The sequence below is a fragment of the Cyrtonyx montezumae genome, unplaced genomic scaffold (genome assembly GCF_038088225.1).
Source record: "Cyrtonyx montezumae isolate F1298 unplaced genomic scaffold, pur_monq_1.0 scaffold_27, whole genome shotgun sequence".
In the NCBI taxonomy this organism is placed as follows: Eukaryota; Metazoa; Chordata; class Aves; order Galliformes; family Odontophoridae; genus Cyrtonyx; species Cyrtonyx montezumae.
The window spans coordinates 1652453-1670603 of NW_027072014.1; the positions used below are offsets into that span (position 1 = coordinate 1652453).

The window sequence follows — 18151 nt, forward strand, 5'->3', positions numbered from 1 at the left end:
TTGCGAGACCATTTTCACTTTATATAAATAGATTACATATAAATTTTCAAATGGAATGTACAGAGTTGCAATCAGATATTCAACTCAAAAATCTGTTCCTGTCTCTTTACTGGGCTTTCATAATCCCTTTATTAGCAGAGAAAAATGTCCTTCAATTCCCAATCATTCCTTATTCATATCATTGTTTTATGGCAGTAAGCACATACTGAACATTTTTTTGTTCAAGGACAAAGTACAGGAAAATTTCATCAGAAATCTCTAATAAACACCTTGAGACCTCACTAAGAATTGTAGTCACTGCCATTGAACCAGACTGGTGTGTTAGTTCCACAAAAACAAGGTCAAATATCTCAGTTGTTCACATAGTGCTACATAATGAACTGGATCTGTGAAATGACACACTCAAAAAAAAAAAAAAAAAAAAAAGCACCTGACAAAAAAAGTTTTCTGTCAACTGACATACAAAAATTAATTTGTCTTTATGTATTTTCAGAAGTTAATGCATTAGCTTCACATCTGAAAAAAAAAAATCTGCACATCAGAAAGCTTAGTTACTTCTTAGTTACTTTTCTTTTAACAACTATACCCATAATAAAATAATTAAAGATGCTACTCCTCCCAGTCACCTTCTCCCACAAAGATCCTTATACTACCAGTACTTACAACATAATTATAACCACTTCCACACAATTCCTCTTACTACTCTAACTTACTATCCAATAACATGTGCTCTTCAGAAGAAAAAGAAAATAACTTTGTAAAGAAATAACTTTTTAAAACAGTCTCCTTCTTTCCATTTCTAGGCTTTCAACTTTGTATAAAATACAGATGCTAGGATGTTCTACATACTATTATTTTACTTTATATTTGGCATATATATTTGTATTTCAGAATGTTCACTTTACTCAAAAACAGGCCTCTTACATATAATGTAAGCCAAATTACTATTAACTATAAATTATTATATAAATCAAGAAAACAGTTCTACAGTCACAAAATTAGGGTGAGACACTGTATGGTATAGCCTATTCTCATTAAAAATATTTCTATTAACAAAAAAACTAATACCTATTACATAACATCTCTTACAGCTCATTCTCAGTCTTTCCCCTTCCGTAACTCGTATTTAATATCTGCTAAAGTTTGAGCTTAATAGTGTGGTAATTCATCCTGACCAGAGATGCAACTCCTAATTTCAAGTGATTCACAAATAGTCTATCTTGACAATAAAAAAAAATAATTTCCACAGAAAACCATTATTCTCATACATTCCTTATACAACAGCTGTTTTATAATCTGAGAACTCCATCAGCAATACTACTGAAAATCTGGCAGTATATACAAACATGTTTTAATGTAGTGCATAGAGCTTAACCATGCACAATTCCAGTACTGAATAAAAGCTGTTTCCTTCACTCCTGAAACAAGACTGAAAAAGACATTATGACCTGCACCTTACCACTATCATTACATCTGTGACTGCCACGACAAGCTTCTATGCTTCTTCAAGATCACAAAAGTTAAGCACTTAAAATTATCCACTTCAGTTACCTGTTTTTTTTTCTTACTTACATTTTTCCTTACAGTTCAAGAAAATTAATGTTTTTTGAGTTGAAAAGTGAATAGTGGTAAGAAAGAATTACCTGAAATAATCTACCAGCAAATCACTTTCAAAACCAGAAACATGCAATGTATTATTCAAGATGAAGAAGATAACCTGAAAATCTAAGCAATTATGTTAATGGATTTCATGAAAGAAGGAAAGAACTGTAGATACAGAAAGCTGGATAGAGATTAAAAGACTCGATTAAAAGATTTGTAGATTTAAAAATCAGAAGGTACCCCGGTAATCATCTGTTCTGACTCTCCCTCACAAGCCAGGAAATTTCACTGAGTAATTCCTTTTACAAGTCCTACAATTGTGTGTGAGTTAGACATTGTTTTCACAAAGGCACTCAGTGGAGCATTAGCTATCTAGGTGATGGTAATTAAACCATTCCACCACTTGATTATCCTCATTATAATTACTATACATCATAATTCTAATGATTTGATAGGTAGTTTCTCTCTTTTCTTTGCCAAAAAGGCAACTAAGTCTATTACTGTAAACTCTACATGCATGGTTTTCTAACATCCTGGACTGGACAGCATTACCAAAGCCTGTTAATGGGCTGCGGTACTTCATTTACTAGTATTAATTTTGAAAGTATACACAGAGAGCTGTACAAATTTCTTCACCAGTTCTGAAACGGAAAACCCCTATTGAAAATTCACACTGATTTATGCATGCATAGAAAAGATCTGCAGGATGCCAGCTCTATGATTAAAGTACTGTTTCTAATAAAAGCTTGTAACTGTATCACTATATAAGTCACATAAAAGATTTCTCAATTATTCAGAATTCAAGAAACAGAATCATTTGTCCCTTCTCACACAAATCTGCGTGCATATAACCAAAATAAACCGTAAACAATGGCACCTAACTTTATCACAAAGCTCTCAGAATTAAGTCAAAAAACACTGTACCACCACAATTCAATTACATATGGAAGACATACGTGTATGCTAGACTCTGATAGTGACTGATTACTATTTTCTACTACAGACCGCTTAGTATCTATCTTTGCAACAATAGGCTTACTGAGTAACACAAAACTTGTACGCCTGGGAGAGGTCAAAGCCCACTAACAGCAATGCAACACTGAGCCACCACTCTCCCTGCAAGCAGGTCAACATCATCTGCCCTATACAAAAAAAATTACAATACCATCAGGACAAGAACTGCAACAGAACTGACTAAAATTATCCCTGAGTAGACTTGTCATGTTAAGTAGAGAATAAATTTTTAAACAGTTTTAATGATTGCTTTTGTACATTAGCTGCCTAGGAGATCACAAGAAAAGAAAGGAACAGTATACCTGGTCCTGAGTAATATGGTCTTGGGCTCCGTTAAGAATCTCACAGCTGGAGATGCTCATGTGCTTCTCTGATCTTTACACATCTACTCAGCATCAAGTCAGCAGCAACAAACACCATACAATCTGCTGCCAGAAGAGAGCTGCCTAAAAACAATAATAATAATAAAAGAACATGTTAAAAAGGGGAAAATACCAGGAATTCTAAGTGGTGTGATGACCCTAATGGATCCTTTGTGCTGTTACTCACAACCTCGTTAGGCTGCATGTCACCACCTGTTTTTGTAATAATGCAGCACAAGGTCTGTATGATCTTGTGGACAAATTGAACAGCCACAACCAGGACCTGATGATACTCACGCACAATCTGTAACAGAAACTTATGACCAAAATAATAATAATAATAATAACAATTAAAAAAAAAAAAAAAGACGTGATTACTAATAACTCGGCTAAGCTCTCAATTAATTCCAAGAGTGGGAAACACAGTATCTATATATTCCTTATTCTGATTCTCAAAACTGGTTTTCCTACCATGAATGCACACAGCTACACCTCCCAGCAGAGATCTGCAGTGCAACTAGCTTAGCAGAAAAATGCCAGGACCAAATCCTGTAAGAAAAGTAAGCAAACAAGCAAACAAATAAACTTGTCTTCAGAACAATGCATGCAGAGGGATGATGGATACCCTGCTTTTTCCAATGAAGTGGCAGGGTGTTTTGTTTCGTTTTGTATTTTGTGATTTTACTTTTCCAAGGAAAATATGCCAAAACATTCAGATAAAAGCTGAAAACGTGCAACGCTGTCCGTCCCCACAGCAGCGCCCACAGCTGAAGGCACAACCCCACACCCCCCAAACGCCAGTGGGGAACATGGCGCCTAGGGCACAGCGCGGGAAGCACAACCCCGCCCCTGTGGTCCGGATTGCGTCCAATCGCAGGCTGCTGCTCTGGGCCACGTGATCTCGCCGCAGAACTCCAGCACCCATCATGCACCTGCGTGCGCGACTGCCTCCTCCTCTTCCGGCGTCACTTCCGGAAGTCCCAGACGGCGCTGGGCGTGCTGTGGGAAGGTCGCGCAGGGGAGAGGCCGCTGTGATCCGTGTCCGCACTATGCTTTCTGCCGGCGTCCGTAGGTTCACCACCTCCGCCCTCCGGAGGAGCCACTACGAGGATGGGCCCGGGAAGGTACCGTGAGGGAAGGAGGGCTCGGCATGCCGCGGTGCGGCACGGAGATGGCGGGGAGGGGGGTGGAGAGAGGAAAGTGGGGACAGGATCGAGGGAGGAAGGAGCGCGGCTGTCTGTAGGCTGAGAGGGAGCAGATAAGGAAGGGAGCGCGGGTAAGGCGAGACAGCTCCTGAGTGCCACGTAGGGCCTGGCGTAGACCCGGCTTGGCAAGCCGGTGAGGTACAGGCCTGTCCAGCTGCGGAGTTGCTCAAGGTGAGTGCGTCCCTTCCTCACCCCCAGCGGAGTTCCATATGTAATTGGGCTTGCAGGCCACAGAGAGCGACGTGGTAGCTGTCCTATTGCCGGTCCTGCAGCTGGCATTGAGTGCGCTGTGCGGATTCGCTTCAGTGGAGCAAAATGGTGCCAGTGACTGCAGTGTCCTTTCCTGTAGACTTCTATGGTGCAGATGATGAGCTCTGCAGTATGAGTAGAAACACTGATGCTGTAAACGCTTTCTGATGTGCCTTTATACTCCAAGTGTTCTTTAAATTCTACATCTAAGCACTGAATTTATATTTAACATGAGAAAAATATTCTTTCCTGAAAAGGTGATTAAATATGGGAACAGGTTGCATGGATCCTCTGGCATTGGAAGAAGGGGAAATGGTTAGTGTGTTAATATTTCTTGTCCATTGTAGTTCCCATGTTTGTGCTGTGAGCATCTTGCTATTGTCATGCAACTGAGGAAATTAAGGTGTACTATATTGATCTCAGAACGTGCATTTGTTTTTGTTTTCTAGAACCTTCCATTTTCTGTGGAGAACAAATGGCGGTTACTTGCAGTGATGTGTGCATTCTTCGGAAGTGGATTTGCTGCCCCTTTCTTTATTGTCAGACATCAGCTTCTTAAGAAATGAAGGAGACAAACTGTAATTGTGCTAACTGGGTAAACGATCTTGATGTTCTGTCATAGTAGGAACTGAACAGATCTGAGGCTGGAAGAGTCTAACCTCATTTACAAACATTATTACAACTTTCAGTGTGTCCCAGGTTACTGCAGTTTGTGGCTTGCAGTTTCATTTAGACTCAAATGATGAAGGGCTTCAGTTTGCGTTACTGGAGTACTGAAGTCATTGATTTGTGAACCTTAAATCCCCAAAGATCAACCTCCATGGTTGTAGTTTCTTTATAGCTTGCAATTAGTCTAACTGGTAGTGGTGTTCAGCTCATTTGGATGGTTAACTGTAAAATAAATAGCCATCTTTGAGGAAACAAAGATGTACCTCACATAATCTGTAGGGATGTCTGGCATATATGATGTGAACAAAACAGTATGAGAATCTGTGATACTGTAAACGCTTTCTGATGTGCCAGATAAAACTCAGTAGAAAACAAAATCTTCAGCCATTTCAAAAACAACATCAGCATGGTGTAAAGTGCACTTAAAATAAAGGAATTAACATCAGGGGCTATAGTAACATGGTACTTGTTAGTGATATTAATAGACCAAACAAGCTTCAGCCATTGTTTGCATTCAAGCATGCCACTTTAAAGTAAAGGGCTGTTTTAGTTTATTTTGAATGTGTTACACTTTGGTGCTCTTAATTTTGGCTCTGAGAAACAGGGTTGTTGTTTTTTTTTTTTTTTTTTTTTTTGAGGAGCTGTGTTGACTGAGCTAGTTTTTGAGAGGCAATAATTGTCAGTAAAATCTCATAATTTGAATAAATTGCAGAGTCACATGTATCACCTGTGTAATTCTTTTGCCAATCTGATGGTTTCATCAAAGTTAGAAAAACTTAAAGAAGTATAATTTATGTGCAGAGGTAATACAGAGTTCTTAAACTTGTTAATTCTTCTACCTTTTCTTGCAGAGTTGAAGTCTTCTATGCAGCAACTTAAGTGGAAAAAATGATGTCTGCAATTGTGTATCATGCTGGATATGTCTAAATAAACTTTAAATCTGAAAGTCTTGGATGGTGTGTTTTCTAAAACTGCTGAAGTGTTTTTTAAAACTGGTACCCTTCAAGTTGCATTAATTTAAAATTATTTTAAATGCTAGTTTTCTTCATTCTTAAATTGAGGTGGAAAAATCAACTCTCAAAATTAAACTTGGGCTTAAAAATTTTAGTTGGCTGGATATGCTAGTAGCCTTGTTAAAGCTATGTGATCTTTGATAATGTTCAAACTGGATGGAAAACAATGACCTGACAGTGGGTATACTATCACAATAATCCATGATGCAGAATTTCTGTTTTCATAATTTCAGACTAAGAAATTTAAGGACATTATTTGTCTTAGCTGCTACACACACTCATTCTGCAGAACTTGTGTTACTGTATCCCAATAGCATTCAGCACTACCTTGGGCAGGAGCACAGGCATTGTCCTGCAGAGTTCATTGGATTTCAGGCTCGGGTTGTAGCCATAACAAGTATAGCAGTAGTGACTACAACGATGACTAGAAAATACATTAATAATCAAAATTACATAGCTTATCAAGACTTTAATACTCCTTTGAATTGGCAGGTGTTTGGGAAGAATTGGTAACTGTAAGTTTGCAGTTGTGTTCTTGGCATGCAAGATCGAGCCCAATGTTTGGGCTTCTGTAACCAACAGCAATCCTAAGTGTTGATGAACAAGATTAAGAAACTACTTCCAAAAGGAGTATGCAGTTCTGTCAGCATGGGAAGTCATTCTCATGGGCACTTTTCTTATGGCTGCTTCATCAGCTAAATACAGCTCCTGAGAGGCACTAGTGTAACCCAGTAATGGTTACTTTACTTTGCAAATAGCACTTCTAACTGTTAAGTATGAATTGCTATCCTTGAGTGATGTTTTCTGTTTTCCCCGCTTCTAAAACCTTTCTACTTGTAGTATAGTGTATAACTTGGGTTCAAGTATCTGTCAGTCACTGAATTGAATGGTTGCTTTGCTGAAATCTGTGCTCATATTTCCATCAAATTCCACCAGCAGAAGTGTATATGTGAACAATAAAACATTAGTTGTAACTGTACTATTTGGTACTACATTCTTGTTTCTTGTGGTGCCTTTAAAATGCTGATGACTAGGATTTGAAGAGGCTGAGCTGGAAATGGTAGAAAATAATGGTGTGTTTTGCCAAATCTCAGTAAAGCTAAAAGGAACCTTTCTGCAGCATGGTAATTTAAATTAAACAAAAAAAGTTGCAGAGAAAGGACTGTGAGGAGATGATTCTGAGGAAAGATGATAAGCTGTAAAAGATTCAGTTGGTAAAAATGTATCACGATTAAATATATATATGCAATTTGTTCCTTGCTGAGCATGCCACTGCATCTCAAAGAGTGTGTTTGCGGTGGGAATATAATGATGTATGACAGATTGGGAATATGGAAAAGGGGACTGTGCCTTGGTCATGGTACTGGGAACCCTTTTAGGAACCAAGGTGGTCTAGTAAATCTACACCTTAGGCAAAAATCAAAATGGGAGCACCGAGATTACACAGTGTCAGTCAGCCTCCTGTTGCAGATCAGCAAGCTGACAGTGTTTGTAACTGAAGAAACTGTTCTTGTGCAAGGCAAGCTCTAATAGCTTGTTACAGAACAAAGTTCTAGCAATAAAAATACAACTTGAAGAATGTACTTACATACACCTATTCCATGGAGTTTGTTCTTAAATAACTTGCTTAGTCTTTTCCTTCTTAACTCCCTGGTCTTTGGTGTATCTGAAAAGAGTAAGCATATTCTGTGGAGTTTTACCCTGTGGGCTGGGCAAGACAGCACATTTAGACTGTTTAATTTTAGGTTGTCTTTCTTCATCCTTTCTTTACTTTTTCTATATTTTTGATCAGGATGGTTAAACAGTTATTTTAGATGAAATTTGTGAGTCTCCTTTCATGATGGATTTTAAAACTGTAATGATACGTTTTTCATAGTGGTATTACATTGATGGATAATAATCATTTAGGAACAGAAAGGTCCTGGGGCTACTGGTTAATAAGTTTTGAAATTATGGTTCTGCTTCTGTCCCTGCTTCCAACTTAGAAAAAATTACCAGTATGAATCACAGTAGCTACAGGCTTACATCTCGTTCCATTTTACTTAATTTATACAAGGAATACTCTGAGCTTCCACTGTTCAGATGTTTGTTGCTCACTTTCACCTATTTCTAGCCTTCTGTGTACTTATAAAAAAAAAAAAAAAGAAAGAAACCTAGACCACATCCACACTTTTTTGAGTAGGTTAGCTTACTGAATGTAGCATGTTAGTAATATACTACCATTTAATAAATTATCATTTGGTAAACCCATGCTCACATTGTCCCTTTATTTTTTGTCTTTTAAGAAGAAAATGTAGAACCTTCTGGGTTTTTAAATCTGCCCACTTGGCTGGAAAATACTGGTGGTCACCCAGAGATACATGGCTTCTATCATTAATATCTGTACATGACTAAATTCAGAGCTAGGACTCCAGACCTCATTTGTTCTTCTGCTGTTATGAGAATGCAATGTATTGCAGTAATCATTGTGATCAGTTTCATTAAACAAGAGCTCTAGAATTAAGTTTTGAAAAGCATGGAGGTGTATTCCATCATAATTAATTTTATAACAGTTTGAGGACATACAAGACGAAGTGCTTATTTTTAAAATAACTCCTTGCTTTCCTTTTAGGACATCTTCAATTGATAGAAGGTAAATCAATTGAGAAAGTGGGGTAGAAAGGTAGAGCACACACAGGCTTGATACTGTAGGCAAAAAGCAGTATGTAAATGGTGTTTCAGTATCATTAAAATTAATCACAGGAAATGAGGCAGGAGTTCATCTTTGTGAATGTTAACATGCTAGATGTCAGTCAAAAGGTTTTTTTCTTTTTTTTTAGTTCCCTTGTTATAATTTTCCTTTACAAAGTCTATTCTGGCTCAAACTTGAAGTTTTCACTGTGGTTGCAGTGAGGTTTAGACAAGATATTAGAAGAAATTCTTCATTGTGAGGGTGGTGAGACACTGGAACAGGTTGCCCAGAGAGGTTGTGGATGTCCCCTTCCTGGAAGCATTCAAGGCCAGGCTGCATGGGGCTGTGAGCAACCTGGGCTAGAGGGAGGTGTCCCTGCCTACAGCTGGGGGTTGGAACCAGGTGGTCATAAATGTCCCTTCCAACCCAAACCGTTCTGTGATTCCCTGTTATTTAGTGGTCCTCTTCAAGCTTTTTTTAGGCTAAATCTAAGAAGTTACAATTTAGAAGGTGTCCTTATGTTTCAATATCTGGAATTTTTTTTCCAATCTGAGGATCTTTCTGGCATACTCTGAAAAATCAGTTTGTCTCAATCCCATAGAGACAGGTAACTGTTCACGAACTCTTAATTAAGAGAGTTCTGAAGCTAAATTAAGCACTTGGATGGAGAGGAAGAATGAATAAGTGGTTGGAAATATATAGAAATAAAAAATAGTATTAAACTTGGATAGGATGGCAAAGCAGCACTCCAAAGATATCTGCCTGATGAGTTTATATATCTGTCAGGTGTATAGGGTGGCCAATTCTTAAGCTACATGATAGCAGATGAGATTCACTTTTTATGACTGGAAGGTGATAATGGAGTGGTTTAAAGTTCTTGTGGAGATGATGTGTTCTGAATGAGCAGAGAACACTCTAGCATGAAAACAGCTGCTGTGTACAGCAGTAATCGAAAAGGCAGAGAGAGTGTTAACCTCTTATAAATAAAGAAATGGAAAAAATAATTGCACATGTCCCAGAGATGTTGTGCACATAATTCACATGCTATTCCTCGAACACTGTGTGCAGTTGTCTTATTCCATGCAGGTAGTGTATCAATGGATGCAAAGAAAAAAGACGTATCTTATAATTTAAGATATGGAAAAGTGTCAAGGTGAAGAAAGAAAATTACTGGACCTCTTTAGTTAAAAAAAGGAGAGGAAAAATGTATCCTCTCAAACCTGTTCACATCTGAAAAATATTACTACTTCCAATAAGAGTAATTCACTATTCACACCTCCAAGCTGTGACTCCTGCAATGTGACAGGGAGATACAAATATTTTGTTTATTTTTAGAGGGGACGAGGGGCAAGATGGAGTTTTGACTCTGAACTACGATATCAATAAGGAATATACTCCCTGCAAGAATGAAATTTAGTTTTAAATGGGAGGGAGAAATAAAGGACTTGTGTTCTGTTATGTAAAATTGGATAAATACATGATTTGGTGACTTAAAAAAAAAAAAAAAAGGAACAAACAGAAAATATATTGGTTTTCCAGATCAAATCACACTGGATTTCCTATTCAGCAGCCACCTTTATTACAGCACATCCTTTTCAGATACAATTTCCTGAGAAGAATGAGCATTAGAAAGAGAACAGATTGTACTGGACAAAGAACAGAAGTGCCACGTTTTGTGACTCAAAGCACCTGGTGTTAGCCCACATTGAAGACAGGATACTGGATTTGATGAACCACACCTTTGAACCATTTTGGGAAGTACTTATATGACAGTGGTGCACAATAGCACAAGAAAAACCTGTGTTGAGACTATTTTTTCTTGCTTTAAAATTTAGAATTTGAAAATCTGATATTTGAAATTTGAAAATATCGATAGTCATTTGAAATGATACTTTGCTCCATACAATAATTGGAGCATGAATTCTAAAAATAAAGAAAATATATATTTTTATGATTGATTAGAAAGTTCAGTAAAAAAATTCAGAGTGTCTTATAATGTAAGTTTCTGCTCTTTTTCTTTTTTCTTCATGTATTTGCTCTTTGGCTGGCCAGAAATGTTTATTTCTTTTATGAGGTTAACATAGGAACATGAAACAACTGAGGTTTATAAAGAAATTATGCTTAAGGAAGAATCTATGGAAGCAAGAGATGTGGTTGCCGTGGCAACCAAATTAGCAGCCATTCTTGTAGAACATAAGCGATGGATGAGTGCTTGAACAGCACTGCACAAGCTAACTCCTGAAAATTATTTTTATTCTTCAAAGACAAAGGTCATGTATACAGTGTATTTCACTACCTTGGCTGATTTCCAGAGCCTCACTGTAGTGATATAAGTGGATATTATTTAAAAAGGAAGAAAGAAAGAATGAGGTCACTAACTTTGTCGCCACCAAGTGAAAGAAAGTGATCTTTTACAATTTTATGAACGAGAAAATTCAAGTATAGAAGAGTCAGATGATTCACCTACTGGATCACATCAGAGCTGGGGTACAACACAGCCTGTCTGGTGCTGTTCCTGCCTGCTCCCACCCCAGTGGGGTATGTTAAACAGCCACAAGAGTCACATACAAGCGTGATTTTCATGTGTCAAATTATTTACTGTAGTGAAAGAGCTAAATTCTCTGCCTTATTTAACCTGAAATTGCAGTGGGTATCAGAGGAACATGATTACACATTAATTTATTATTTCTAAATTGGAATTGTGTCTCCAATTATAGCAAAAAGACATAGGTAGAAAAACATAAATCTGTAGGTTCAAGGGGTGTAAGGATTTGGAAGCATATCCTTTAGGGAAACACTGATTCATTCATGGGAGATCCAGAACATATCTACAAAGGGAAAGGTCCTCTGTGAAGACAGAACTGCATGAAATTAATCACTGCTCCAGATAAATGCAACGCCAAGATAGAAGTCCCCTCCTCTGGGGTATTTATAGGCTTCATCAGAGGCAGCTGTGCTAATGGCCTAGTCCTGCAAACTGCAAATGCTGCCCTCTGACCAACTGCACACCTGTGCCTGTTTGCTCTGATTGTAGCAAGAAGATAAATGTTACTCTCTAGCATGATATGCTCAGTAGGTTTGACTTGCACTTAAATGTGTTTAAAAATAATAGTATTTGCTGGAATTTAATGTGATCCACTGCTCCATTTTCTCTTTCAGCATCCCATGAATAGTATTAAGTTCTTTTCTGCGGTTGTGCCACCTTTTTCATTAGCTATGTAGAGCATGTAGCTCTTTGAAAAATGTCAGTGTATAAATAGTGTTGCTGAGAGCCTAATTAAACCTCTAAGAGCCAGCAACAAAATGTGGAAATGTACCTTGTCAGTGAAAATCAAATGTGTGTAAAAATTGCGACAGGTGGTGGAGGGAGGTGAAAGGCAAAGTGTGATCTGAGGTTTTGGGGTTTTTTTCCCTCAATTTTGTGTGCGTGTTTAGAATTCAGAATCACTCAAGTGTTCCTTAGACTAAGCATAGCAGAAGAAGTGCTCCATAATTCTGGGCTAAATGTACTTCTGCAACAACAAAAGGAAAGATCTTATCCTTAGGGAAGGAAAACCTGATAGCTGCTAGTCTGCTGCATCACTCATTGTAGATATTTGCCTAAATTGAGCTTTGCAGCCAACCAAAAGTATTATATCTTGCCCAAAGCAGCAGTGGGATAGGAAGAAAAATAAGCAAACATCTATACACAGGTCATTAATATGAATGAGCAATTCTCTTTGCATGCATTCACGAACCATCCAGATAATTGAAAGTGAAAGCTAAAGATCTGTCTCGCTAAAGATCCATCTCACTTAGACCCCGCCTGATGAAGCTTCCTCCTGGCAGCCCACAGCACAGCGGCCTTGGGAGGAGGGCAGCAAACCAAGCACTCGTGTGCAGGCACACACGTCCCCACATCACACTGCTCTGCTGTCCCCACCCAGCAGCTGTCCCTTTTCCCTGTCTCTGCTTTCCTCTGACTCCAGCATTGTAGAGAACTGTTTCCAGCCAAGCAGCAGCAGTTTTGCTGTTAACTCACTGCTGGCTCTGCCTGCAATCAGGATCTGTATATGCCTCTCAAAGCTGGGAGCCTTTTCAAAAGGCAGCACAAACAGAAGTATATAGTCAAGCATCATTTAGCTTGTCATCAGTGCCACTCTGTATTATTTTTATATCGGATCAATGTAAATTCATCTCTGAAATCAGTGTATGTAAAACAGTTAGCTAGCTACACTTAATTCTATCAGAAAACATTACAAACACAAACACAAAAAAACGAGTAGCACTTCAGCTAGTTCAAGATTGAGACTTGAGAAGTTAATTCCAATAATTTTTCCAGCTATCTGCAAAGAAGGCAGCAGAAAGAGTGGGATTTTTTCACAGGAAGAGTGGTGGGGCACAGGTTGCCCAGAGCGGTGGTGGAAGCCTGGAGGTGGTGTCCCTGGAGACATTCAAGTTCAGGCTGGACACGGCTCTGAGCAACCTGATCTAGCTGTAGGTGTGTGGAGCACCAGCACAGTACCATACTAGAGTAGGGCTCATATCTTCTTGTTTCTCAGAGATAATCAGAGTGCCTCACTTGTGGCACCAAATCAGGTGCCAAGGAAGGGACCAAGTTGAACTGCTTTTGTGTTTCAGTATTCATTTCATTATAGAAAGCCAGTAAGTTGTTATTCTGGCAAGAAGACATGACATTTGGCACTTGCTGTAGTCAAAGTATGGTTTTAAACAGCTAAAGTTTATTTTTATTGGAATCAAAGAATCACAGAATGGCTTGTGTTGGAAAAGACCAATAAGATTATCTAGTTCCAACGTCTCTGCTATGGGCAGGGTTGCCAACCACTAAATTAGGCTCCAGATCACATTGACCAGGGCCCCATCCAACCTGGTTTTGGCTCAAGTTTCTCCTCTCCTAGTAAAAGGCCCTACCTATCCTTGCTATTACACTTATACAAATAATCCCTGAAAAGTTGAGGTGCTCAAGCAGGTGGTACTGAGAGGACAGGGTCATGAGTCAACCCTAGCAGAGCACATTCTCAGGAAGCTACAAGAGATCTCTAGAAACTGAATTTGGATCTCTCATATTCGGAGCAGCATCTGCCCTGAGTGGGGAGGTGCTTCCATTCTGCTGCTTTCTCATGCTTAATGTGGACCCCCCTCCAACAGCCATGCAAACACCCTCTAAATCAGGTCATGCAGGAAAGAAAATAGCTGCAGATCCTACTTTGAAAATGACATTACTTTGAAATACAAGTTCTAGAAGAATTTGTAAGATTATAGGAGAAGCAAAATACATTACAAGAGGTTGAAAACATTCATTTATTAAACATCCTCAGAAGTTTTCAGTTCAGATTATTACATAAAACCTTTGGTTTCCCTTAGAAATCAATGACCTTTGAAAAATTATTGACCAAAGAAATATAAGACAGCTCGAGGTAAGTTTATTGACTGCAAATAGAAAAGAAAAACTAAAAGAACTGAAACTATCTCACTAAAGATGAGAAAGTGGAGGGCAGTGCTGGATGAGAGATACTAAGTTAAGGCCAGAAAGGCTGAAACTTGCAATGAAAGCACAGTTAAATTACTTGGTCTTCAACTAACATATGAACAAAAAATTAAAAAAGAGAAGAAAGAAAGATTTGGGTCTAATATTTCCCAGGCGTTTCTATTCGATACCTCATTCTCTAGCGCCAAGAACTGAATCTCCATGTGCTGTTTGCTTGATCTGAGGTGCTGTGGGACACACAGGTATTTGAGCAGTGCTTGGATTTCAGTGGCACAACAGAACTGCTGTGAAGAAGGCTGGAGCAGGGGAAATGTTGCTGGAACTGCTCCCAGACCTTCAATCTAGGTCCTGAAGGTTTTGGTACCTGGAATAGTTTTTATTTTTCCTGAAGAAACAGAATGTGATTCCTATATGTAGTTCAGTTGCTACGACGTTAACTGTTACTGAATTAGGTCACCTGTAATTATGTGAGGAATGCAAAAACAGAGCAGCCACAGTGGATCTCCTTGTTTCTGCGAAGTATTCAGTTTTGAATTCTCTATCTCAAGTGGTTCAGACCGGGCCATTTTTTAGACAAAGCTGGCCAACCCACTTTAGAAACACCAATCTAAGCAGCAGAGATCTCCCCAGAACTGGAAGTGATGAGACTGAAAATCATAAAGGAAAAACAATAATAAAGAAAAATAAAGAAAAAAAATGCGTATGTATTAAAAACAGTTGTTTTGCTACTTACACTCAATCCTCCTGTTTTTTATTTCACACAAATTTGTGTCATCTCGCTAGTCATTGCAGTAATGTCTGAAAACTGAAGTTTCTCCATTTCCTGCAATACTTATCTTATGAATCTCTGACACTTTTCCCATTCAGTGCTCTCTGACTGGCTGATTGGCTTCCATTCAACTGCTGATACTTACAGTTTTTCCAGTCTTTCTGTAGAACTCAACAGTCAAAAGCACTTTAGGAGGCAATATGCCACCTGGCCTTGCAATGTTTCCGCCACTCACAAGATATCAAAATTCACCACTTCCTCTCCATCCATCATTTACTTCTGCAGGTTTTACTGACATATTTTCCTTATTCTCATCTTAAAAAGATGGTAAATTTAGCAAGCAAGGAAACGAGGTCCAGATTCATAGGGATAGCATAGTGCTGTCTGAACCACTTGAGCAGAGGATTCAAAACTGAATACATTGCAGAAACAAGGAGATCTACTGCAGCTGCTTTGTTTTTGCATTCCTCACATAATTACAGGTGACCTAATTCAGTAACAGTTAAAGTGGTAGCAACTGAACTACAGATAGGAATAGAAGATGAGGAAAGCCAAAGCCCTGCTTGAGTTGACACTGTACATTTTTAAAGTCTGTCAACAGGAAGAGAAGGTCAAAGGAAAGCATCAGGCTGATACCTGAAGCAGATGGTCATCTGACAAGAAAAGAGGAGGAAAAGACAGAGTGTATTTAATGCCTTTTTTGCTACAGTACTGAGGGCTTCACAGAACTCAGAGCTGGAAGACCAAGACTGAGGGACCAGTGGCTTTCCATCTCCAAAACTGTATGGAAACAGTTGTATCTGCTCAACTGTCATAAATCCATTGGGCCTGATGGGGTTCAAGCCTGAATGCTGAAGGAATTAGTGGACATTAGGTCTGGATATTTCTCAATAATACACCAAAGCTTGTTGGAGTCAGAGGAGGTCCCTGCTGACTAGAAGCTGGCCAAAGATATACTCACCTTCAGAAAAGGCATGAAAGAGAATCCAGAAAACTGCAGTTCAGGCTAACCTCAGTCCTTGGAGAAGTTATGGAGAAGATTGTCCTAGGAGGTGCTGAAAAAGTGCCTAAAAGAACAAAGCTACAGGTCAGTGTGGGTTCATGAAATGAAAATCTGTCTTTAGTAATTTGATCTTCAATAATAAGGTGGATGAAGGAAATGTGGTAGATGTAATCTTTCTGGATTTGAGTAATGCCTTTGATACCATAGAATCCTTCTGGACAAATTGTCCTCCTGTAAGATGAACAGGATCACAAAATTCTGAGTGATAAAGTGCATCAGCAACATTCCTCACAGGACTGCAATTAGTGAGGCTGTAACTGGCTGGTGACTCATCACTGGTGGTGTTCCTCAGGGCTCAGTTCTAGGGCCAATTCTGCTCCACATTTTTACCAATGATGGCTGCATCCTTGGCATTTTTGCTGATGACACAAAGTAGGGAGGTGCTGTTGACTGCCTGGGGGGCTGAGAGGCCTTGTGAAGGGATAGAGATAGATTGGAGCACTGGACAATCTTCAATGACATGATGTCAACAAAAGTAAAGGCCAGGTGCTAAACATGGGATAGAGCAATACTAGACACAGGCACAGATGGGAAATGAGTGAGTGGATAGCAGCTCAGTAGGAAGGGACCTGGGGGTACTGGTGACAGAGACTCAGCATAAACAGTGTGCCCTGGCAGCCAGGGGAGCAAAATGCATTTTGGGTTGCAAAAAGAACAGCACAGCCAGGCAGGCAATGGAGGTGATTCTCCTGCTCTATTTAGCATTGCTGGAGTCTCATCTTGAGCACTCTGTGTCATTCTGTGCACCACAATACAAAGAGGCCCTTGAAAGCATCCAGAGGAAGCACCAAAGCTGGTGACAGGGCTGTGAGGAGAGGCTGAGGATACTCAGGTTACCCCGTCCAAAAGAGAAAATGCCAAGGGGTGACCTCACTGCTCCCTGCAGCTCCCTGAGTAGGGAAGCAGAGGGAGATGCTGGGCTCTTCTCCTGGACACCAACAGAAGGACAGAAACAGCACAGAGCTGCAACAGGGGAGGTTTGGTGTGGGAACTGGGAAACTGAGAGTGGTCAGACACTGCCACAGGAACCTAGTGAGGAGGTGGATGCTCTGCACCTGTCAGTGTTTGAGGCACTGGAATAATGCCCTCAATAGCACGCTCTCACTTTTGGTTAGCTCTCAAGTGGCCAGACTGTTGGATTTGATTATGTTTGAACTATCCTATTCTAAAACACTCAAAATCAAAAAAGGGCCAAAACTCTTTGCTTTTATTGCATTGTCACGCCACAAAGCAAATGTAATTTTAAGCCGCAAAGGATGACACTGATAAAAGTCATGTAAAGCAGAATTTTAGAGCAAAACATATCAGAAAGATCACGTTTTTCTTGCTAAGTGTTTTCAGACTTGGGAGAAGATAATTGCATTTCTTGAAATACCTGCTGTACTGAGTCTGACAGGAGTTAGCTTCCCAGGAAATGTCTTCACATCACCTGCTGATGTGAAGTAGAGAATAAATCTTCACTTTGTTTCTGTGTGTGACCTTTGTTGTTTTTTTTTCTTTTTTTTCACTTTTTTTTCTTTTTCTTCCAACAGCCTTTGTCCTGACCCAGGACGTTTTTCTATCACATTTTCTCCCTCTGCCTCACTGAATCAGAGTGAGGGAGTGGCTGGGTGAGCATCTGATGATCAGACGTAGTCAATCCCCCACATTCACTTATTATTTTCAAAATACAGAGTTCCTTAAAAATTGCAGTTGATCTCTTTTTACCAGTGGAGCTATAACATAACCATTAGATATAAAGGCAACTAATGAAGAAATTCCTCTGGATTCCTAAAGGACTATAAAATGTTTGTACAATGAAGAAAAAAAAGAAAAAGCGACATTACGTCACTGTTTTATGCCACCATTTTATTTACCTCTTTTTGACGAATATTTTCCTAATAACTATTTTTTTTCCTTTTTGTGGTTCCTCTATGTTGTTGTAAGGAGAATTTACAGAAGTATCTGAAGTGCATAGATTTGCCTTCTGTTTCTGATAAGTAGTATTTATTAAGTGGGAATAAATATACTCAGGATGAGGAAACTGAAAATATCTGTAAAACTTTC

The 18151-nt window shown here is 39.1% G+C and overlaps 2 protein-coding genes and 2 non-coding genes across 4 annotated transcripts in view; 3 read left to right on the plus strand and 1 right to left on the minus strand.

Annotated features, from left to right (window-relative positions):
- Positions 1-18151, minus strand: part of CCNH (cyclin H) — a 475189-nt gene that overhangs the window by 255726 nt on the left and 201312 nt on the right. The window lies entirely within an intron of this gene.
- LOC136051191 (cytochrome c oxidase subunit 7C, mitochondrial) lies at positions 3949-6050 on the plus strand. Its single transcript, XM_065740519.1, has 3 exons — positions 3949-4102; positions 4882-5027; positions 5953-6050. Exons 1-2 carry the CDS (start codon positions 4028-4030, stop codon positions 4996-4998), a joined length of 192 nt encoding a protein of 63 aa, XP_065596591.1. The 5' UTR covers positions 3949-4027; the 3' UTR covers positions 4999-5027; positions 5953-6050.
- On the plus strand, positions 4542-4604 carry LOC136051203 (small nucleolar RNA Z39). The gene has a single exon (XR_010622454.1). It is a non-coding gene; the product is annotated as a small nucleolar RNA Z39 (small nucleolar RNA).
- On the plus strand, positions 5390-5451 carry LOC136051201 (small nucleolar RNA Z39). Its single transcript, XR_010622453.1, has one exon. It is a non-coding gene; the product is annotated as a small nucleolar RNA Z39 (small nucleolar RNA).